This window comes from Tachyglossus aculeatus, chromosome 2 (genome assembly GCF_015852505.1).
Source record: "Tachyglossus aculeatus isolate mTacAcu1 chromosome 2, mTacAcu1.pri, whole genome shotgun sequence".
In the NCBI taxonomy this organism is placed as follows: Eukaryota; Metazoa; Chordata; class Mammalia; order Monotremata; family Tachyglossidae; genus Tachyglossus; species Tachyglossus aculeatus.
In genome coordinates this window covers 28,754,665-28,779,379 of record NC_052067.1, presented here as the reverse complement: position 1 = coordinate 28,779,379, position 24,715 = coordinate 28,754,665, and the positions used below count along the sequence as shown (strand labels likewise).

Genomic DNA, 24,715 nt, shown 5'->3' with positions numbered 1-24,715 from the left:
ACCACCAGACAACCATTTGTCAGTAGTTATTAAATGGGAGCCAAAAAAGGTTAATTCATTTCCCAAGGAAAACAGATTTTTTACTGATCAATAGGATCCAGTCAATTATAATCAATGCATTAGTAAAAAAAATTAATATAAATTAGAATTCAGTTCACAAATTAGGATACGAATGATTTCACAACAATTCATAGGTATCACTGCTGCCTGTGGTTGTTCTCCATTTGTAATGTTCATAAGCTCTCTCGGAGCCGATGTCATAACTATTCCAGAAAAAGTTTCCCCATTTTGCTAGTGCAGGAGGTTAAAGGGGACCAACTCCTTGTCTACTCTCCCCCACCAGGCCACACCAGCCAACCTACTTGCCAGGGTACTTCATAGTGGCATCATGGTGCCAGGAACTCTCTGAACACTTAAGTATTACTGAACGAATTGCGTTGAATTTAATTCAAGGACATAAAGAATTATATTATTTAGTGCTAGAATCATAAGACAGGTATTTATTAATGGTATCTTTTGAGCATTCACTGAAGACTAAACATTATTCTGCAGGACTGGAAAGTATAACGGAAGCACACATTCCTTGCCCACAGGAGTTTACAGTTAATGATTGTTTTAACTGTCTTATTAAGTTCATTTTTCTCTTGTTAATATTAAAAGACTGCTTTGGAGTAGTTTCCCCGAAGTAATTTTAAGCTTTATTCTCCTTTTAGTATTGATTGAAATAAGAAGGAGCATGGCACAGTGGAATGAGTTTGGGCCTGGGAATCAGAGGCCCTGGGTTCTAATCCTAGCTCTGCCACTCACCTGCTACGTGACCTTGAGCAAATCGCTTAACTTCTCTGGGCCTCAGTTTCCTCATGTGTAAAATTAAGGGTTCAAAACTTGTTCTCTCTTCCCCTTAGGCTGTGAGCCCCATGTGGGACAGGGATTTTCTCCAGCTTGATTTTCATGTATCTATCGGATCACCAATGTCCTAATCAGCCTGCGTCAAGCCGTGGCTGATCACAGTACACCTTTACTCTCCAGGGGACATAAAACGGTTAACAGTAGCTGCTGAATGATGAGCTGAATTGAGGCATACTCAAGCAGGGATGGCAGAATAGGTATTTTAAAGTTGTAGTGAGGGATCCTTTCAAAAAAACCACAATAATTCTGTACTTTTTGGTGACAGTAGTGGATGGATCATTCTGGGGTGATGATGATGGTGGTATTTGTTAAGCACTTACTATGTGCCAAGCACTGTTCTAAGCACTGGGGGTGATACAAGGTGATCAGTTTGTCCCATGTGGGGTTCACAGTCTTCATCCCCATTTTACAGATGAGGGAACTGAGGCAAAGAGAAGTGACTTGCCCAAGGTCACACAGCAGACATGTGGTGCAGAAACCAGGCAAGAGAATATTCTCTTCAGGCAGAGGTTTAGGGAGGAAAACCATCAGAAAATCACAAGTATTTTTGTAGTGGCAAACACAAATTGTGCAAGAGATTATAGTTGTATGAAAAGCCCCCTGATGACAGGGATCAGATATACCAACTCTTTCTCTCCCAAGCACAAACAACAGCTCTCTGCCCACAGTAAGTGTTCAATAATTTTCACTGATTGGTGCCCTTTAATTTTGGTAATCAATCAGTATTTATTGAGCACTATATTAAGCACTTGGGAGGATACAGTAGAATTGGGAGACATGTTCCCTGTCAACAGAGACCTTATAGTCCAGAGGGGAGTCCTTAATAGGGAACACTTGAGAAGCTAGTTTAACTTTGGTGTTACATAGCCTAAAAATGTTTGGTCATAACTATCAGTCAGTCGTATTTATTGAGCACTTACTGTGTGCAGAGCACTGTACTAAGCGCTTGGGAAGTACAAGTTGGCAACATATAGAGACAGTCCCTACCCAACAGTGGACTACAACTTTTAAGATCAGTACTTTGACGTGACCCTTGATGCCCCAGCTCTGGCCTTCTACTTTTCTTTATCTGTGTGTCAGTAATAGTGGCATTATTAGGCTGTTCAATGCCAATGAAAATCTTTGATTGTAAGCAGGTTTCCCATGTGGGGCCTGGCTTATTACTCTGGTCTTTTGGGGGCTTACTTTCAGTCTGTAGCACAGTGCTGACTCTGAAGTGGTGTACAATTATCTGCACTTATTCTTGTGTAGGTGCCTAAAGAAGGCACGGCGTGGCTCAGTGGAAAGAGCACGGGCTTGGGAGTCAGAAGTCATGAGTTCCAATCCTGGCACTGCTTACTTGTCAGCTGTGTGACTCTGGGCAAGTCACTTAACTTCTCTGTGCCTCAGTTACCTCATCTGTAAAATGGGGATTAAGACTGTGAGCACCCCATGGGACAACCTGATCACCTTGTATCCTCCCCAGCGCTTAGAACAGTGCTTTGCACATAGTAAGCGCTTAACAAATGCCACCATTATTATTATTAAAGAAGCAGTCTTCAGCAGGCCACAGTTAGTTGTTCGTGGGTATGTCTCAAAGACTTTTGATAATGCTCATGGCTTGTTGCATTGAAAGAGTTTCCCAGTAGATGAGAAGGCTAGTCTGATATCAGCTTTCAGGACCCTTGTCACATTCTCAACTTTGGAGCATAGAGAAGGTTGAACAGGACTAGATGTTTTGCTTAGCCCTGCTTTACTCCTGTGGAGCTAGGGAAAGTGTATTGATAGTCCCTTTGATTAGATGGTCAAATTTTATCATGAGTTTACGTAGATAGTTATTGGATTTTCTTTCTGTCCATCATCAATATTCTTCCATATTGAAGCATATGTGCTGTTGACTGTGGCAGTGTGTATTTATGGTTGAGCTTGGTTTATAGGACAAAATCAATTTATTGTCTGGGCAAATTTGTACTTTCAGTAGTATATCAATCAATTGTATTGAGTGCTTACTGTGTGCAAAGCACTGTACTAAGCACTTGGGAAACAGAGCACTGGCTTTGGAGTCAGAGGTCATGGGTTCAAATCCCGGCTCCGCCAATTGTCAGCTGTGTGACTTTGGGCAAGTCACTTAACTTCTCTGGGCCTCAGTTACCTCATGAGCCCCATGTGGGACAACCTGATCGCCTTGTATCCCCCCAGCACTTAGAACAGTGCTTTACACATAGTAGGTGCTTAACAAATACCATCATCATTATTATTATTATTATTACAACACAGCAATATAGCAGACACATTCCCTGTCCACAACAAGCTTACCACTAAAGGGGGAGATAGTCATTAATATAAATAAATAATGGATATGTACATTCATTCAGTCGTACTTATTGAGCACTTACTGTGTGCAGAGTACTGTAATAAGCTCTTGGGAAGTACAAATCGGCAACGTAAGTACATAAGTGCTGTGGGGCTGGGGGTGGGTGTGGTGAATAAAGGGAGCAAGTCAGGGTGACTCAGAAGGAAGTAGGGAAAAAAGGAAATGAGGGCTTCATCCAGGAAGGCCTGTTGGAAGAGATGTGCCTTCAAAAAGGATTTGAAGGTGGGGTGAGTAAATTGTCTGTCAGTTACGAAAAGGGAGGATTTTTCAGGCCAGAGGCAAGACATGGTGGGCCAGAGGTCAGTGGTGAGATAGATGTGATTGAGATACAGTGAGTAGGCTGGCATTAGAGGAGGAAAGTGTGAGGGCTGAGTTGTAATAGGAGAGTAGCGAGGTGAGGTAGGAGGGGGCAAAGGTGATGGCATGCTTTAAAGCCATTGGTAAGGAGTTACTGCTGGATGTGGAGGTGGATGGGCAATCATTGGAGGTTCTTGAGGAATGGGGAATGTTTTTGTAGAAAAATGATCCGGCCATCTGTAAAATGGGAATTAAGACTGTGAGCCCCCTTGGGACAACCTGATCACCTTGTAACCTCCCCAGCATTTAAAACAGTGCTTTGCACATAGTAAGTGCTTAAGAAATGCCATTATTATTATTAAGTTTGGATTGGGGAGAGGAGAGGCAGGAGGCTTGGAAGTCAGCAAGGAGGCTGGCAAGGCGGGATAGGATAAGTGCTTGGATTTCCCAAGTGCTTAGTACAGTGCTCTGCACACAGTAAGCGCTCAATAAATACGATTGAATGAATTAACATGGTAGCAGTTTGGTTGGAGAGGAAAGGGCAGATTTTAGCAATGTTGTGAAGATTGAATTGACAGGATTTAGTGATAGATTAAATATGATTAAGTATACTGTATTACTGACGTACTGTCAAGAAACTGGTTCCTGTGTTTTGAACTCACAGGCAGCAGCATTCTTACCAATTTAGGCTATCTGATCTGCTACTGGCACAGTACCGTTACTGCACGGTATTACCTGTGATCAAAAAAGGTCAGGAAGGGATCAAGACAGTCTGGCACAAACTTAAAGAAAGAAAGCCAACTTAGTTGAAACCTTGCCTACTTCAGGGTTTCAGGTGCTCTTTTTAGATATCTCAAGTAATCCCAAGCAAGGGAGTCCCTGTGATAGTGACCAAGTGGATTGGTTAAGTGCTAACTAATCCTCTTGTATCAAAACTATGTTCTGAGATTCTACTTCATTCATTCACTCAATCATATTTATTGAGCACTTACTTTGTGCAGAGCACTGTACTAAGCACTTGGGAAGTACAAGTTGGCAACACATAGAGATGGTCCCTACCCAACAATGGGCTCACAGTCTAGAAGGGGGAGACAGACAACAAAATCGATCCAGTATTCTTTCTCATCATGAAATTATTCCATTTAGTTCTTTGCTTTAATCTTGTTTTACCAGACAAAATAAGAGATGATACCCCACAGTGTATTTTTAAATGATCATTTTGTTAATGTGCTAATGTGTTGTGGTCCTAAATTGAATAACTGTGTTTTCCATAAATTCCAGGAATAAATTAACAGATTTTCTATTACACTATCTTTATGTGGGTTAAGGTCAAGTTCCCTCAGGAAATCTAACAAATCATTCACATAGCTTGAGTGTAGATCTACAGACTATAAACATCAGGTTTCTGAGAGAAAGCAATCTATCAGAATTCTAAAGTGCTTTATACTACCTTTATTGGCCAGATTCTCAAGAAATAATTCAGTCAAAAAATAAAAAAAGATAAGTTTAGCAAAATGGCATGCACTAGGTAGATTATTGTGTAGGTGTGTATTTCAAAACACAGCATGCCATCCTCGATGGAAAGAAGTTTTTCACATTGTCTTTAATTGTAATGTGTTTGGTGACAGCTAGTCAGAAGATGATGATGTTAATTTTTAAAAAGTCACAATTCATAGAGCTTTTAACCTATGACCCAAATTACTTCAGATTTTTACTGAAAAGAAGAAAGAATAACAAAAGAAAACTTGATAGTATAGTTTAGATATAAAATTCAGTTGGTGAAAGTACTCTGCAAATCTGAAGCTTCTTTGAAAACCAAGATTTCTGAAGCAGGATTAAGGGCAAAATAGCGATGGCCCTTTTACAGATGTAGAACAGGCTTCATCCTTATTATTCTGAGGGAATCCCGAAGAGGTGGCAGCAACACTTCAACGATCTCCATAACCCACTTTTCCACCATTGTGTGTGCCTTCATAGTATAAACAGAATCCACCTCTTCCCCTGCATCCAAACTACCACCATGCTGATCCAAGCACTTGTCACATCCAGACTCGACTATTACACCAGTATCTTCGCAGACCTCCCTACCACCAGTGTCACTTCTGTGTTTTGTTTTTGTTTTTAAATATCACTTTTTGCACATCTCCTGTCTTCTCAGAAACTCTCCCGGGTTGCCCTTTCCACATCAAGCAGAAATTTTTAGCTATTTGGCTTTAAGGCACTTAATCAGTTCTCTCTCCACTTACCTATCCTTGCTCCTCTCCCACTACACCCAACACACACTTGACTCCTCTCAAGCCAGCTATGCTTTATTCCCATTTCTCTCGCTGCTAACCTCTTTCTCATGCCCTCCTCCTTCCTGGACTGCCTTTCCCCATTACAGACCACTGCTCTCCCCATCTTCAAGACCATTCTGAAATCACATCTCCCCTTCAGAAGATTAATCTCTCATATTCCCATTCTCTTTTCCTCCTTTGGGTACTCAAGCACATTCCTTCCCCATTGCCCTTTGTGTGTACCTTTGCCCTATTGCTTCAGCCTGTAGTTGTCTCCCCCACTAAAAGGTAAGTTCCTGAAGGCAAGTGTCACACCTACTAATTGAATTTTACTCTCCCTAACACTTAGGAAGCATAGTGCTCTGCTCAGAGTAAGCCCTCAGTAAATACTACTGATTGATTCTACATCATTAAACTGCCAACATTCAAGAATATGGCTTTCATTTCACTGTATTAATAAAGTCACCACTGCAGTGAGAGCCTTAGAGAGTAGCAGAGCTCCTAAATCTAATGATATGCCTGTCAAGGCCTATAACCAGGGAGAGGTCATTCTGCTCATTTGCCTCCAGAAACTCTTCCTCAGCATCTCCTCTCTGAGGAAATTCCACAGGATTTCAAAGTTGTCACGATCATCACCAACTTGAAGAAGAGAGTGAGAGTTGACTGCAACAACTGTTATTGTAGGCAATAATCTACTGATAGTCCTTCGAGACCTATTTTTAAGCAACTTTGTTAACCTGCCTTCCCGAACTTCAGAGCACTGCAGGAAACAGGAAACGTGAACTTTGTTGCATTTTGTCCAAATCAGGATAAGCGAAGAGAGAACACCATTAAAACTGAGACACCTTGTTTGCACATCTTTTAAAAGTATGTGGTACCACTGGCAAATCTGGGATGGAGCAACAGCTAAAAAGGTTCAGCTACTTTAAAAAAGTTGACCAAGATCCTAAAATAACTCCTTGATGATATGATTGGTTTTGTCAGGTTTGCAGTCCTTTTTATGCTTTTCCCTTTGCCAATGGACTAAAATGAAGCTGGGTACTAGTTCCAGTCTTGTTCAAACGATTTCACGAAGCTGTTCTCAAGGGCAGGACAAGGAAAGGAAGCCTGCATCTAAATATGATTCCAATCCTCTAGGAAATTCATCATTGAAAGTTCATGAATCATTCACACACAAAAACTCCTATACCCTTTCTGCAGCCTGGGCTTACTCCCAAGAAGAAATGCAGATGATTATGAACTGTTTCTCACAATCAGCTACGTATTATGAACTGATGATTGGTCTGAAGACTGAAGCTGTGGATAACCCCAATTCACAACTAAGGATCTTCACTGGAGTCTCAGAACTGTGTGCCGTCACTGAATCCTGCTTTTTACCCAGCTCACTCTCCAGGGATGCCATAAGTGACAAACGTTAGATGCATATAGCATGGAAGAGATTGTAGGTTAAGCTTTGGGCTTATTAGCTAAATTTTGTCACTTTCAGCAGTATCGTTTTGAACTCAGGACAGAGATAGGTAATATGATATGGTTTTTCTTCAAAGTGGAATTCTGAAAACTGGAATGAAATTTATATTTCTGTTTCCAAGAAGCTCTGTCTTTGTCCTGAGGGCAGTTACATATATTTGCTGCAGTAAAATGGTATTGTAGGAATTACTAGAGGAAGTAATTCAGATACCATGATAATTCTCTTGTACCATTGGGCAGCTTGCCTACAGTTTAGAGTTCACAGAGCTCTAAAAAAATAGATTTTTTTTCCCAGTTCCCAGATTTCCAGCTTGAAAAAAGAACCAAAATTATATCCTTTCTGGAGGAAGGAGAAAAGGAAAGAGATGCCTCTCTGACACCAACCATTTTGCTGTATTTCTATTTTGCTGAGGTTTCTCTCCCTATTGAAATTGAGGAACATCCTTTGCACAGATATTGCCCTGATGAATGAAACTGGGTAAATTGAGGGTGTTTGTGCCCAAGTGACAGGGGAGGTGGGAAAAGGAGGTTGGGGGGTGGGGGGGGGCTTTGTCTCAGTGATCTATCTTCCTATGAAAAAGAGCATTCAATTAGTATTTTCAAGTTCTATGTTTGTTTTCATTCCTGTAGCTGTCATGCAAACATTTCAGTGGCAACTATCAACAGAAGAGAAGAGAAGCTTAGAAAAACCCACTTTTTTATTTTCAATCAGACCTTTAGGAGATTGCATAAAAAAAAGAGTAAAAAAGTAATTCTAGCAATTTACTAATAATAAAATTCCCATGAGAGTCCACTGTGGCAGAGAAGAGCTGAACTAATTTTTTCTTCCCTTCTTAGTTCTTAGGGTGTAGCCTCAGCTAAAAAGGAATACAGGGGAAAAGACAATCCATTGGTTGTCATTTATTCATTATTCATTAATTCATTTATCTTTCCAGATTGTATACTATAAATATGCACACTAATGTGATTTAATCTTCTTCAAAATTTTCATGGAAGAAACTTTCAGAATAGGACTCTTCTGTTTAGGTAATTGAGGTTAAGATGTATTTTGGATTATCTAGACTTTTGGCCCTCTGGACTGCAGGCTCGTTGTGGGCAGGAAATAGCTGTTGTAGTATAATTGAGAAGCAGTGTGGCTTAGTGGCCAGAGCATGGACTTGGGAGGTAGAGAAAATGAGTAGTTCTAATCCCAGCTCCACCACTTGTCTGCTGTGTGACCTTGGGCAAGTCATTTAACTTCTCTGTGTCTGTTACCTCATCTGTACAATGGGGATTGAGACTGGAAACGCCATGTGGGACAGGGACTGTGTCCAACTTGATTACCTTGTATCTACCCAAGCACTTTGAACAGTGCTTGTCACATAATAAGCGCTTAACAAATACCATAATTATTATTATTAGCATATAATTAAAGTGCTTAGTACAGTGTTCTACACACAGTAAGTGCTTAATAAGTATGACTGACTGGTTAACATTTAGATAAAAGATTCAATTTTAAAGAGTACTCATTGGCAAACTTAAAGTTGGCCAGGCATTTTAACTCAACCAATTTCTCAATAACCTAGGGTTATTGCAACCATCTTGAACCCAGCATTTTAGTAAGTCTCTCATGAAGTAAAGAAACTGAGGCAAACTGGCCTTGATTCTGTTATCTTTGGGTAGATTAATCTGCTTCTGTTGAATAGGTCCATCTGAATTAGTCCTCCAAAAGTGAGTCATTTGAAGCATTGAAATATTTACTTTTATCATTGTTGAGATCACTGGTTCATTTGTCAGTGTTATTAGAAAGGCTAGCATATAAATCATGCTCAATGTAAAGTGTTTGGACAGCAGTACATTGGACAGATGTCCATGTGGTGAACTCAATCAAATTCACTTGCATTGTAAACCCGATATTCCAGTGCTTAATCTGAAGGCCTGCACATATGGAAATTTTCCCTAGAGAAGTTTGATATGTAGCTGTCACTACCAATATAAATCATAGATGAGATAGCTTATAAAACCACTATCCTGTTAAATAGGAAATAGGTTGCATTGGGGCATGTTAGTACTTTTCTTCATATTTATAATTGCGCCCAAATTTATTTTGGTTTTTTTTTCCATCGGCTAAGTAATATTATTGTTGGGAGACTTGCTCAATTAGCAGGCCAAAAAATGGATGTTAGGGGGATTTTGTGGGTGGTGGTTGAGGGGGATTTAACTAACCAGGTTTGTTTGGGTTTTTTTCTCCTAATTTTTCAGTTTCCTAGCCAGTGTAGTTTTTGTTAGTTGGCAGTGTGTCCAGAGCACTGTTTCGGGATTGGAAAAACATATATATGGCAGACTCCATAATGTGCACATACAGGGCAGTTTTCAAACTCCCAAAATGGGAGTTTTCAACTGTTTTTTTTCCTCTCTTTAGAAAGGAATGACTAAAATCTATTTACCTCGGCTCAGATGACTTTTTTTTCCTTGCCTGGGATCTTACATGCCTGAGCATGTCTCCCCGTTGACTCAGGAGCCTTCGTGACCCACAGCTGCTACTGTTGGTTTTCTGTTATCAGTTAAAGATTTGCAATTTAGATTACTTTTATTTTTTTTGGTCTCTGCAGCAGCCCCACATGGAAACAGGAAGAACACTTAAGACTTTTTAGTTACGTAACATAACTCCAGTTATGTCACTATTTTTCCTTACTTAGGGTAAGAGCTGAAACCATAGCAGTATGCCTATCTAGTACGCCTCTTTCCATCTACACAACAACCCTGCTTCCCAGCCCAGTAACCAGCCTGCCTGAATGCCATATCCTGTGCAGAGAGGTACACCAAAGTAGCAATGTAACAAGGATAGGAGAGAAAGATTGACAAACCTGAAGTTGTCTGCCAGCCAAATGTGCGCTGATGGTAGGGGCTAGCTGAAAGACGGGCTTAATGGTATGTGATTTGTAGTTGCAAAACTGCTACCTTTGCTCTTCATTAGGCACAAATATTTGCACCTTGGCAAATTCAGGTTCTAAAAGTGTTTTTTCACATGAATTAATAACTTTCAAAAATATGCTTGCCTCATTCAGTCATAGCCAACATGATAACTGACAGGTGAGTCAGTGGTACTTAATTATTTTTTTTAACCTGGTACGGGATGCTGATTAAATTTCCAGATTACACCAAGTTAGAGAACATGAGCCTGAGAGACAGAAAACCTGGGATCTAATCCCAGATCCACCACTTGTCTGTTGTGTGACCTTGAGCAAGTCACTTAACTTCTCTGTGCCTCAATTTCCTCAAGTGGAAAATGGGGATTTAATACTTGTTTTCCCTCCTACTTAGACTGTGAGCCCCATGTGGGACAGAGACCTGAATAACTTTTTTTTTTATGGTTTCAGTTAAACACTTACTATGTGCCAGGCACTGTTCGTTGGGCTGGGGTAGATACAAGATAATCGGGTTGGACACAGTCCCTGTCCTACATGGGGTTCACAATCTTAATCCCCATTTTTAAAGATGAAGGAACTGAGACACAGGGAAGTCGTGACTTGCCCAGGGTCGCACAGCAGACAAGTGAAAGAGTTGGAACTAGAACCCAGGTCCTTCTGACTCAAGGCCCGTGCTCTATCCACTAAGTCATGCTGCTGCTTCTTTAATAGCTCTTAGAACAGTGTTTTGCACATAGTAAGTGCTTAATAAATGCCATTATTATTATTATTTAATGTACATATACCTCAGCGCTTAGAACAGTGCTTAACAAGTAGTACAAATACTATTAATGTTATTAAGGGGAGTTGTAGCCAGGTGCTGTTTGATCCAGTCTCTGGAATTATTAATTGTATTTATGGAGTGCTTACTGTGTGCAAAGCACTGTACTAAGCACTTGGGAGAGTATAATATAACTAAGCACTTGGGAGAGTATAACATCAAACACATTCCCTGCCCACAATGACTCATCATCATCATCAATCGTATTTATTGAGCGCTTACTGTGTGCAGAGCACTGTACTAAGCGCTTGGTAAGTACAAGTTGGCAACATATAGAGACAGTCCCTACCCAACAGTGGGCTCACAGTCTAAAAGGGGGAGACAGAGAACAAAACCAAACATACTAACAAAATAAAATAAATAGAATAATAGAATAAATAGACTCATAGTCTAGAGGGGGAGACAGATATTAATATAAATACATTACAGAAATATATATATATGTGCCGTGGGTAAGAGAGAGAGGATGAATGAAAGAGCACATATGAAGAGCGCAGAAGGAAATGGGAGAAGAGGAGAGGAGGGCTCAGTTAGGGAAGCTTCCTGATGGAGGTGTGCCTTCAGTAAGGCTTTGAAGCAGGGGAGAGCAATTATCTGTCTGATATGAGGAGGGATATAGTGAGTTTGCCTGTCTGCAGAGGTCTGCAAAGGTCTCAGCAGCTGTTCAGTAGCAGATGGTCCCTAACATTTGGAACATCTGGAATACACCCGTATCCACTAAGATCATTGGTCCAGCAAGCCATACAATGAGCTGACAGAAACTGATTGATATCCTCCTTAGCAGGTTGTGCAAAGCACCATGTAGGCACTGCTTCTTATCTCCAGCGCAGTCAGCTTTATTGGCTTCTGGTGTATCCGTGTGAAATTTTCTATCTGACCCTTCCAGCAGAACTGGTGAATGTCCTGGGGTCTGATATCTGATTGACCTATTTTTAACACATTATTACACGGAATAAATAACCTATCCCCTCTCTCTGTTCTACCCATCTCTAATTCCTTGCTTCAGAATTTGTCATATGTAAAATTAGCTCCCGGCTATATTTCTTTCAAGACACAGAGCACTTAGGTACTCACCCCTCCATTGCAGCGCTTACGTCCATATCTTAATACTCTGCTGCTATTTGGAATTCATTTTTAGGTGAGAGGCAGCATTGCTTAGTGGCAAGAGCATGGGCTTTGGAGTCAGAGGTCATGGGTTCTAATCCCGGCTCTGCCACTCATCTGCTGTGGCCTTGGGCAAGTCACTTAACCTCCCTGTGCCTCAGTTACCTCATCTGTAAAATGGGGATTAAGACGTGAGCCCCATGTGGGACAATCTGATTACCTTGTATCTACCCCAGCATTTAGAACAGTGCTTAACATATAGTAAGCGCTTAAGAAATACTATCATTATTATTATTAAGTCTGTCTCCCCCCAGCTCAATTATAAGCTCCTATGGGTAGGGATCATGTCTAATACCTCTAGTGTGTTCTCCCAAGTACTTAGTACATTGCTGTTCACATAGTAAGCGCTTGGTAAGTGGTACTTAAGTGCATACTATGTGTCAAGTATTGTTCTAAGCACTGGGGTAGATAAAAGTTAATCAGGCTGAGCACAGTCCCTGTCCCACATGAAGCTCACACTCTTAATCCCCATTTTACAGATGACATAACTGAGGCCCAGAGAAGTTAAGTGACTTGCCCAAGGTCACACAGCAGATATGTGGCGGAGTCAGATTTAGAACTCAGATCCTTATGACTTCCAGGCCTGTCCCTATCAACTAAGCCACACTGCTTTGATTGAAAGTTGTTGAATAGGGACAGATGCAAGGGTGAACACTTAGGTCCAAATACAGACTAAATCGTTACAAGATAGGAGCTGCCAAGAGAAAGAGACCTGGTGTTCATAGAGGAGGACAAACTGAAGGTGAATCAACAATGTTGCTTTATTATTTTAACATTAATGTAATGATTCCTTGTGAACAGGGATCATGTCTATCAACTCTTTTGTATAGTACTTTCCCAAGGGTGTGGTGCAGTGAGCTGCACTCACTAAACACTTAATAAATACCACTGAATGATTGATAATTTAGAGGTGTATCAAAAGGACTATGATGCAAGATCCAGCAGGTAATCCCTCAATTATATGATATTCAACGGCTCTTAATTGGAGTATAGTATCGAGGTTTGATTTCCCTCTTTTAAGAAACAGGTGAGGAAATTGGAAAGTGCCCAAAGAAGCGCAAAAAAATAGTCATGAAAAATAGGACAGAGGAAGACAGGAATTGAAGAGAAGACTGAGGACGCTAAGGGTTATTACAAGGACTTTCAGAAGCAGATAAAGTTAAATGGAACACTGAAGATGTGCTAGGTAGATAAAAGAGACTGATTTGTTCTCTGACTTGGATTCAGGAGCCAGCTGAGCAAGGAAAATGATAATAAAAATTGTTGTATTAAGTGCTTACTGTTTTGCCAGTTCTAAGCTCTGGGTTGGAAACACGTAAATCGGGTTGGGACTGTGTCACAGTCTTAATCCCATTTTACAGATGAGATAACTGAGGCACAGATAAGTGAAGTGACTTGTCCAGGGTCACATAGCGGACAAGTGGCAGAGCTGGGATTAGAACCCAGGTCCTCTGATTTCCAGGCCCATCTTCTAACCACTAAGCCATGAGGAAAGTAAGAACAGTACGTATTGTTTTCCATTTCTACAGGGACTCTCATTAAAGGAAATGCACTTAATGACAAGAAAAATTCAGGGTAAATTTCTTAAGAAGATATCTGTTTTGAGGGCATTAAAATTGAGGACTTCTGAAAGCAGGAATAGATTATTTGTCCAGAATGACTAGTTAAAGTCCTGACTGTCAGACTGGCTGGACCTCTTTGGATTCCTTCCAAGCTTTCTATGGCAAGAGTTTGAAACTTGCAACTTTTTAGATTAATACAGTGCTCACCCCCAAGCCTGTAATTATGAATCATTTAAACACCGTAACAACAGGTATACATGTTATCAATGTGTCATTGAAATGCAATGGGCTGCTGAATCTGAATTTCTTTCATCTTCCCAAAGAAAGGGGAAAAGGCCCCCCTCAAAACTAACAAGACCAGTCCGGTTGGCCCAGTCCATTCAATAGTCAGAAGGGAAGATAATATATTTTTGTAATAAATTAAGTTTCTAACCTTTTATCTAGATATAATGTTTCTATCACTTCAAATCCTACTCCATTTATATCTGCCTGCATCAAATGAATAATAGCTTTTACAAGTGGTAGAATTTTTTTCTCTGTACTGCAGAAAATGAGAGGGTCTATCTTCAGTGATCATTTTTCATTCAAAGGACTGGACTCCCTTTTTGCCTTTTTCATTTGAACTAATTGTTCAGTACTTTTAGAGCTTTGCTTTCTGTACACCTCACATACTGTAGCAATAGTGTGGTTCCACCATTTATTTCAGTTTATAAAGAGTACAATTAGCCTTTTTAATGCTTAGTTGTCACAATTAAATCTCTCCTGATGGTTAGGGGTTGGTTTTTCCAAAGGCAGTGGAGGTGTTTTTAATTATTCATTCCCTGGTTTGTTTCTTAAAGCAGTCTCAGCTGTGCTTTATTATTCAAAGGTTAATGCAAACTGAGAACTGGGTAAATTAAATTCACTTGGCAGCCAGCAACCCGACACTGTGTTACCAGAGACTGTGAGATGACGATGGGCAGCAATTGGCTGCCATTGTGATAATGCCTAATTTAATCTTGTCCAAACAGCATCAGCCACTCAAAAGATAGCTAGTCAGTCCCCAATATCGGATCTCCTACAAAATCAGTGTTTACTTTGCTTGCTAAGAGAGAGTGTGGTGATTGGGGAAAAAGAAAAATGAATGGCTACTATAGAAAATTGATGTGGATACCATGACTAATGAAGTGATGTACTGCCTTGTACAATATTAAATCACCAAACTGTGCTGGGAATCACTACTGTAGGGTAGCTTAAGGAATCTCAGATGATAAAAAAGAGAGAGTTTGATTATCTCTCATTACACAGTGAACAGTTGAGAAGTGGAAAGCTTTGTGATCACCTTGGGTGTGTTATGAGAAATGAACAGAGAGAGAATTTCATTTGCTGCCCTTTGAAACCTTATGGCCTGAATTACTACCCCCATAAGATGGACCTGAATCTCCAGGATGACCAAAGAAAATAGTGAGATTAAAAAATATTTAACTGGTTCTGCAAAGTTCTTATTTTACACGATCAATAAATCACAATTTAAAAAAAAATCTGAACACACTACACTCAAGAATATTCTATTGGTGGGAGAAAAAGGAAACCTCAGAGTGAGGGTGCCACCCATTTGTGCATCCCAACTCTTCAAAGTTTCTCCTGTACAGTCCACTTTGGTTGCCAGATGTTTGTCCCTGGCAACCGAACCTGTTGGCAGAAATCTAGAAGGTTAATGAAATAATCCTCTCAGTACAATAACCCCTTTCCCCTTTCCTTCTGGAAGATAAAAAAAACAGAACCCAAATAAACAGCAGTCTACCGTATTCCTCAACTTTCCCGTATGCTGCAGATCAGCAAGCAGCCTGACCCTTGCAACTGTGTTTGTGGTGGAAAAGAGAAAGCAGAAAGAGAAGGATGCAGTCTCCGATGTCTATGCCTGTGCCCACACAGGGTCAACTGTCCCCTGTAAAGATTCAAAGTTTGGGTTCCCTTCCTGCAGTTGTTCCCTTGCTACCAGAACAGTGTTGCTTTGGACACGGGTTCTATAACACAAGATTTCCTTAATGTGAGATCCTCGAAGAATCCATCCACCACATAGTAGGAGAATTTATCAGTCACTCTGATTTATTGAGTGTCTGCTTGTGTGCAGAGCCCTGGTACAGAATGCTTGGGAAAGTACAATAAAAGATGGCAATGCTATCCCAACCCCAAAGGATTTATAATCGAACTGGGGAGTTGCAAAATAATTTACAAATATGAAAAAATGCTCAAATAAAAGAGGTAAAGTATCTACAAAAGAACAAGAGCGCAGATGTGATAGAGAAGATGTGACCTGGAAAGAAGAAAAATTAGGGAAATAAATCCTCCTGGAGCAGATGGGATTTCAGAAGAGTTTTGAACTTGGGGAGGGCTGTGGTTTGGTGGATTTGAAGGGAGAGGGAGTTCCAAGCAAGAGGGAAAGCATGAGCAGATTTCAGAGAGAGAATCCTGGAAATGTTGTGAAGTAAAAGCCGACATGATTTAGCAATTTACTGGATGTGATTGTTGGAAGGGTGACGGAGAGAAGAATAATGCTAAGGCTCTGGGCTGCAGAAAAAGAGAATATGGTAGTGTTATCAACTGTGATGGGGAGAAGGGAAGATGAGGGGTCAGTTTTCAACACGTTGAGATTGAGGTACTAGTGAGACATCCATATGTCTTGCAGGCAAGAAGAACTGTGAGATAACAGATGTGGGGAGAGGTGTGGGCTAGCAAGTTCATTTTGGAGTTAGCCATGTAGAGGAGGCAGCTGAAGCCCTGAGATCAGAGCACTGAGGGACACCATAGTTAGGGGGTGAAAGATGAAAGAGGAGATTGAGATAATGAGTTGGGAGGGAAACTAAGGGACAACAACTCTTTGTGAAGCCAAGACTAGATAGCATTATCTGGAGGAGGGAAGAGTCCACAGGGTCAGGGTGGCTGAGTAGTAAAAGCCATTAGAATGGAGTACAGTAGGATTATATTTGGCAAGGAGATCATGGGTGATTTTGGATACTGCGGTCTCAGGGAAATGAAGGAGGCGAAAACCAGATGGTAGTGGATCAAGAAGGGATGAGAGGAAGTAGAGACGTCAAGGGTACACAACTCCTTCCAGGAAAGGAATGGGAGCAGGAAAATGGGCCAGTAAGTGGAGGGGGCATGGGTGTAGTGGGATCAAGAGAAAACCCTTACAGTACAGGGGAGACTTGAGCCTGTTTGAAGGCAGTGGGAAAGGGGCCATCAGAGATGGATTGATTTGAAGATGGAAATTAGGAAAGAATCATAGGAGCAAGTGCTTTTAGATGGTGAGAGGAGGTGGGATCAAAGCTACAGGTAGAGAGGTAAATTCTTGAAAGCATATAGATCTCTTCTTGAGATGACTGGGTTGGGTGAGAGTATATATTGGGAGTTCTTCACTGACTAGGCCTTCATCTCCTCTGCTCCCACTCCCTTCTGTGTTGCCCTTATACTTGGATTTGTACCCTTTATTCACCCCTCCCTCAGCCCCACAGCACTTATGTATATATCCATAATTTATTTATATTAATGTCTGTCTCCCTCTCTAGACTGTAAGTTCATTGTGGGCAGGGACCATGTCTACCAACTCTGTTGTATTGTGCTATCCCAAGTGCTTAGTACAGTGCTCTGCACATGGTAACCACTCAATAAATAGCATTGATGGATTAATTGATATAAGACCTTGAAGATTTATATCACCACTCAGGGACGGACCCTGGGGTGGGCCAGCGGCCGGGAGGCCAGTGCTAGTTGCAGGTGATTTTCTCAGCACAGCCACTGCTTCACCTTCTGACTAGAGGAGTGGAAGTAAAAATGGACTCCTTCCAGATTGAGGTACAGGGTGGTGTATTGTTCTAAAGGAAAGAGTGTGGGTCTGGGAGCCGCTGACCTGCTGTGAAACCGCTGCCCAATCACGTAACCTCTCTGGGCCTCGGTATCCTCTCCTGCAGTTGGGATAGGAACATCTGCCTCTTCTTTCCTCATAGAATAATTCTGAGGATAAAAATGAGGTCATTGTTAAGCAGTGCTTTGGAAAAATAAAAAGGTTATACAAATGCAGTACATCATTATCTTATTCTAACACTAACACAGAAAGAAGTGGGAGAAGAGGAGATGAGGGCCTGGTCAGTGAAGGCCTCAAACTCCCCAAAGAACTCCCAATATGTACTCTCTCATCCTACCCAGTCATCTCAAGAAGCCCGCTTCTGGCTTCCTGCTTGACAAGGCCAAGTCCCTTTACCTGACTATATTTGTTTGCTTATATCTAAAGTAAGAATCATAATGTGGTACCTTTTTTCAATGCAGTTGTTAAACCTCAGTCATTGGAGATCTTTAAGAAAAGGTTAGACAATATTTGCATAGATTATATGGGTTATTTGAATGTTTCTACACTCATGCAGAGATGAAGCCTATGATTTTGACGTGCCTTTCCACCTTTCTTCTTTAGGGTTTCTGACTGTGTGAATTGTTGATTTTGCAGGGATTTATGAGGATCAGTAGGGGGCTAGTGGTTGACTCTTCTTTAAACCAGTCCTCACCTCCCTCCCCACCACATCCTCCTCTGGAAAAAGTATGTGGGGCACCTGGAGTCGAAAATCCCCCTGCCTTTTAACATTTAAACATTCTGGATAAGCATTAGTGCAATTAAGGTAGTGGTGATTTGTTTTTCTAGCATCGAAGTGTGCCTTTATATCCTAATGAGGGTAATATTTAACACTCTGAACCTCGAAGAATTTTGTGATTTAATAGCCCTTAATATTCAGGATCTCCAAACCAAACTAAATTGATAAACCCACTAAGCTATCCTTTTCACTTTTCTTTACAAATCTATAAGATTGGATTGGGGAGGAACTAATCTTTCTGCCACTAAAAATTCAAAACTCAAGTTTAGTGAAGCATTCCTCCTGTTTGTACAAAATATTGAGCCAGAGCCTTAATGAGGATCCATGTGAGGTGCTATTTTGTACTGTTTTGTAGCCTGGAAAAAGAGTTCTTCAAGTTGGGCCACATGATGCGTGAGTCTAAGGTGTAAAATAAATCCGCTGTCATCAAAGAAGTCAGAATCTCTTTATATAATTGAAGCATGATAGAAGTTTCACTATATATCAGCTTTTGGGTGATTATTCATAAACTCAGTACATGGAACTTTAGGAATTTCTGCAAAACCACTTTCCAGATGCTTTCACTCAGTAACCGCAGCAGAGCAGTGTTTCCCACACTCCCTCTGCTTTCTATATTTCCTTTTCCCAATTTTCAGTGTCAGTTTTTTTATGCCATTTGTCCAGGGGTTTTTTTGGTCTTTACTTCATTTCTCAACGTAGCCACATCATTTTTAGTGTCTGTTCATTCTCCTTCTGTTGTAGTCTTTCTGATGTTCCTTTTTTTGAGATTTGCTCTTTATCCATTTTCTCTCACCTTTCCGGCTAACGCTGACCTGAAAGGGCTCCCCTGATTTCCCAGCTTCCTAAACTCACACCTCTTTCTAAAGACTGGTCTCTTCTCCCTTTTCTTTTTTCACAATGACCTTAAATGCTGCTTCCTTCACCTGCCTTCCTCAGTTCTTTAGTTTTCCATGATAGTAATAACAATGTACCTAGACTTCAAGTAGCATTTTTATCATTTTTCCAAAGTGCTTTTCCAACCATTATCTCATTTCATCCTTTGAGGAAGGAGGAGGCAGTTATTCCCAGCCTAGTGTGTAGATGAGGAAGCTGAAGAACAGAGGGGCTATGGTGTTTACTCAGGATTGCAGAGCTGAAACTGGAACCGAGATTTCCTAACTCCTGAACTTTGATCTTTTTGTTCTACTACACTGAAACAACTTTTATAACCCTGATTTAAGTGCACTGCTTCTCTCCCATAACTTTTACCCAGAGTTGTCTGGCAGGGTGGCAACTGGGGTGATTGCCAGCTGCCCAAAGCCCAAGTGTAGCTTTAACTCGGTATTTATCTCTCCAGTCTCCAGAGCCAGAGGAAGTGAATTCATTACCCTGCCTGCTGTATAGCACTTGGGAGAAGTGTCCAGGTCTCAGTGACAAAGGAGAGGATATTTACTGGGGAGGCCAGTGTGTTCAGGAAGACTAGCCCAGTACCTCTTACCATTCACATCGCCGTGTGACATGCTCACAAGCCCATCACTCTACTGTTCAGCACTCTTTTCTGTCCCCTTTCCCTGCCCACTTCTGGCACCTGCCTGGCAGCAGGGTTTTGGCTCAGGGACTTCCTAATTGCAAGCCTGACCTGTCAGTATCCTCCACTCAGTCACACCGGCCAAAGTAGAAAAGGAGAAATGGAGGGCTGTGATAGAGCTCAGCCTTTTCATACTCTTTTGGGCACATTTAAAAAATCTTGATTTGGGTCTAAATTGCATCTCAATCCTCAGATTTTATTTCTTCAAAGGGAACCTTTGGCTAGCTGAAGAGATGTTGATTCAGAAAACAAAATTAATAGCTTGATTATCTGAACTTCACAGAGAGGTTCATGAAGAAGTAATTAGAGGAGTAATTATGCAGATTTCACTCCTGTGGTTGTATTTGAAAATAAAATTCAGAATATTAGATGTGCTTTCTATTTTTCTACTTAAGAACTGAAAAATGAAACAATAGAAAACGATCTGCTTTTAAGAATGCCAACTCAGATGCATTTGGGAAAATAGATTAATGAATAGGCCCAGACCTGAAAATAATGGCAATTAAAAAACATTATCACTCAGCAAAATTGGACTCCCCAAGAGTTTCAGCACATGACTTCCACGGTGCTACAATATCAAAACCTAATCATAGGAGTACTTGTTTTCTCTGCCCTTCAGAAATGTGGCCTATTTTCTGTTTTTTTTCTTTTTTTTTTTAAATGGCAATTGTTAAGCACTTACCATGTGCCAGATACTGCACTAAAGCACTGGGGTAGATAGAATATAATCAGGTTGGAGACAGGTTTTACAGATGGGATAACTGCCACACAGAGAAGTTAAGTCACTTGACCAAGGTCATGAAGCAGGCAAGTGGTAGAGTAGGGATTAGAACCCAAGTCCTGAAACTTCAAGACCCATGTTCTTTCCACTCGGCTATGCTGCTTCTTTTCAGACAAAAAAAAACCCAGAACCCGTCTTCCCTCCAAATTTTGTGGGAACTGGAAAGTGTGGAACCATGGGGTTGGCAAGAAGTGAGGCTGGAGAGTTTGTCTAAGGCAGAAGACCTAGCAAGAAGCTGAGAATCAGAGCAAATGACTTCCTGGCCTGAGAAAAGTAATTGTGGTATTAGTCTCAGTTTCTTGGAAGGAGGTTAAACAAATCCAACCATAGAAATTGGTTCAACACACTGAGTGTTGCTCACAAATGCAGACATACTCACTGTGGTAGTTTAGGGAGAATCAATCTTGAGCTTTATGCACTCTTGCTAAATGTCTTTATAGACAGCAGAACTAAACAGATGACTTCAGGAACTTAGAAATGAGGTAATTTGGCTACAGGGAAAAGGTGTTCTGGCAGAAAGCCAGGTAGAAGTTGTTGTGAAAGAAGTAATTGAGTTTGTTGAAAATATGCACCTTGGCTCCTCTTCCACTTTGGAGAAGTCTAGGCACTTTCACTTTAAAAATCTCTTCTGGTGAAAATGCTGTGGGACTGCTTCACATTAACCCTCATGAATTCTTGCAAACACTATAAATATGTCAAGACCGTAGAAGCCACATACAGTGACAGATGATAATGTATTAGGAGATAGGGCTTGTGTGTGTGTGTGTATACATGTTCTTCTTATCATTGACACAACTATTGGTACACATTCAGATTTTTGCATATTTTATTGTGAGACTTGTTACCACAAGCCTGCAACATAACCCACTGCCAACTCCTCCTTCTGATAATAAATCTTATCTATTCACATTAAGTCTAATTATAGTAGAAGGAGGTAACCGTGTGCATTAATCATCTTAGTGAGTGTGCACGTCTGCCAGTAAGGGACCTTTATGTGTTGCCATGGCTTCATTGTAATCTAACCTGCTTAATGTACACTGCTGCAGTGCTACCTACTGGGGGGGGTGGATATGGAGGCAGGTAGGGCATGAATGTGTGAGCCGAAGAGCAGAATTTTTAAAATGCAGCAACTGACTTAGAGAATTTTTCTAACAGTGAATACATCCTAAACATAGCAGGGGATATAATAATGAGAAGTAAGTGGGAAGCAGTGTGGCCTAGTGGAAAGAGCACAGGCCTAGGAGTCAGAGCACCTGAGTTATAATCCTGGCTCTGGCACTTGTCTGCTGTGTGGTCAGGAGGAATTCACTCTACTTCTCTTTGCCTCAACTACCTCATCTCTCAAATGGGGATTAAGACTGTAAGCCCCACATGGGACATGGACTGTGTCCAACCTGATTAGTTTGTGTCTAGAATGAGGAGATGTAAAATACGAAAGTTCAGATTGTAGTCAACTCGTAATCAGAGGATTTGGTTTAAGGTGACCCCAAATTCTGGGCACCAGTGATAGAAAAACAACAGGTCCTGAAGGGTTGGGACCTTAAAGTTGGTAGAAGCAGAGAGAAAGGAAGGGAAAAGAGAAGGGAGGTGGGAGAAGGGAAGGAAAAGAAAGAAAGGGAGAGAGAGAGGAATGAGGAGAAGTGACAGGGAAATCTTTTTTGAAGATCTTCCTCTTCTTGATTGAGGGTCTGTTTTTCTTACCAGAATTAATTTAATTTTGGTACCCAATATGAAATATTTCCAATTTTTTTTAAATCCCAAAGGAATAGTCATTTATATTAGTATATTTCTTGTGTGAAATATTGGGGAAGAGGATGATGAACAATGATTTGCCTATATTGGAGAATGAACAACCTGGTGAATAGTGTCACTTTGTATTTCATCTTTTTAAGTAAAAAGAACTTAAGGCTTTATGTTATCCCTGATTAACCCTTGCTTTTATTTCTCATTTCAGTGCTGGACCCAAAGGAGACAACATATATGAATGGAGATCAACTATATTGGGGCCCCCAGGCTCTGTGTATGAAGGAGGGGTTTTCTTCCTTGACATTACCTTCTCACCAGACTATCCATTTAAGCCACCTAAGGTCAGTATCCAGTTTTAAGCAATAGTCAATCAGCAGCAATCAATTTATAGCTTCACCGGGAGAGAATGGCTTTTCTTTCAAAGGATTTCATGGTTGTGATTAGGATTGAGAAAGAATTTATCAGTGCTCCCTTTTACCTCATGTTTCCGGCTCCTTCAATCATTTCAGTCTTTCTCACTGTCCACCTGTTTATCACTGGTTTTAAAGCTGCTCAGGATGACTTGGGATGGGAGCAGGGGAGGGCTGGAACAGGTTTAAAGAATGACACTATGGCTTACTAGGCATCAGACCTGGGACAGAGGTAAAGAAGAGGTCAGGAATACCCATTGCCAGGATTGGGCCAGGAGAATGAATGGTAAAGATTCAGGAACAGATCATTGGAGCACTGGAATTTTGAGGCTGTTTTACCATCCATTTTATTCACTTGTCTAGAATGGGAAATGTACACACATTCTCTCTCTCTCTCTCTCTCTCTCTCTCTCTCTCTCTCTCTCTCTCTCTCGCTCTCTCTCTCTCTCTCTCTTCCCCCCCCCCCCCATAGAAATCCAGAGTTAAAATTTCATTCTGTGGTAACACAGGGGTTACATCAAAGTAATTCACCCCTTCTCCTTGCTATTCCTCTTCACCAATAGAGCACCCAATTCCTTCTCATTTCTTCATTGTGATGATAGCCAAGACTAATCAGATCTGCAGTCATCCATAAAGCAGAAAAGGGGTAGGGTATTAAAAGTCGATCCTGGTTGTGGGAACAAACAAATCATATTAATTTTTTCCTATTTTTTTCCTCTTCCGTCTTTTCCCTCTTGCTCCAAGAGTTTGGAATCTTTGTCAGGCCAAAACTGACAAAATTCACCTCACTCCTGAAAGAAAGAAGAGATGAGTAACAGGAAAAACTTTCCAGTATTTTTGTAGGTCAGTGAGAAGAGAATCATCAGTTTCTCTAACTTTCTCCCTGCCTGTCCTGCATTCCCAGGACTCTCACCTGGGGACTTCTAAAACTGCAACAGATGTACAGAAAGTTAATCAAAGTGTCAGGGCTCTCCCTAGACATGGCCTGTGTGCCAGGTTAAGGTTAGACATTGAAAAGCCAGGTAGATTGACCTGGACAGGTTGCCTTGCTCACTCCCCTTTCCATAATGGAGCTCCTTGGCTTCTTGCAGGTGCTAAGCACATAGTACGGTGCTCTGCACACAGTAAGCGCTCAATAAATACAATTGAATGAATACAAGGTTATCAGGTTGGATGCAGTCCTTGTCCCATATGGGACTCACAGTCTTAATTCCCATTTTACAGATGAGGTAACTGAGGCACAGAGAAGTGAAGTGACTTGCCCCAGGTCACACAGCAGACAAGTGCGGAGCCAGGACTAGAACCCAGGTCCATCTGACTCCTGGGCCCAAGCGCTATCCACTAGGCATCTGCTTCTCAAGTTGATATGTCTGTCTCTGGAGTCACCTGGAATAATCAAATAATATCTGATTGGCAAGTTGATAAGTACAAGACACTAAATGCATCCAAGTCCATATTATTCCGGATTATTCAGGAATTACCCAAATCCCCTGATTCCCTTCCTGGTGCTTGCATGTTAGTAATTTTAATATTCATTAACACTTCCTCTGATGCAGTGCAGAGAAGAAACAAAGTGGCTGGTTTGGTGAAAACCAAATAAGTAAAATCTTTGGACACAGGGACTAATATCCTTGACCAAAATGAGGTCTTTAAATTCCTGTGGATTTCAGTTACTCCTGCTCTCCTGTACTCTGTTACAATACATAATCCAAAACTGATTTTATATTCCAAAAATATCTTTGAAAAAGAATAAACATTTTAGAAGGGTGCCATATTAAAGGTATACTTCCTGTTTTATTGAAAACAGTGGTTCTTTAATCTTACACAGATGA

The 24,715-nt window shown here is 40.9% G+C and overlaps 1 protein-coding gene across 2 annotated transcripts in view; it reads left to right on the top strand.

Moving 5' to 3' along the window:
* LOC119922798 (ubiquitin-conjugating enzyme E2 E2) overlaps nt 1–24,715 on the top strand; it is a 317,762-nt gene that overhangs the window by 248,518 nt on the left and 44,529 nt on the right. For both annotated transcript variants that reach the window (XM_038742442.1, XM_038742443.1), the window contains exon 4: nt 22,682–22,814. In XM_038742442.1, coding sequence (XP_038598370.1) covers nt 22,682–22,814 — 133 coding nt within the window. The remainder of the gene's footprint in view (nt 1–22,681; nt 22,815–24,715) is intronic.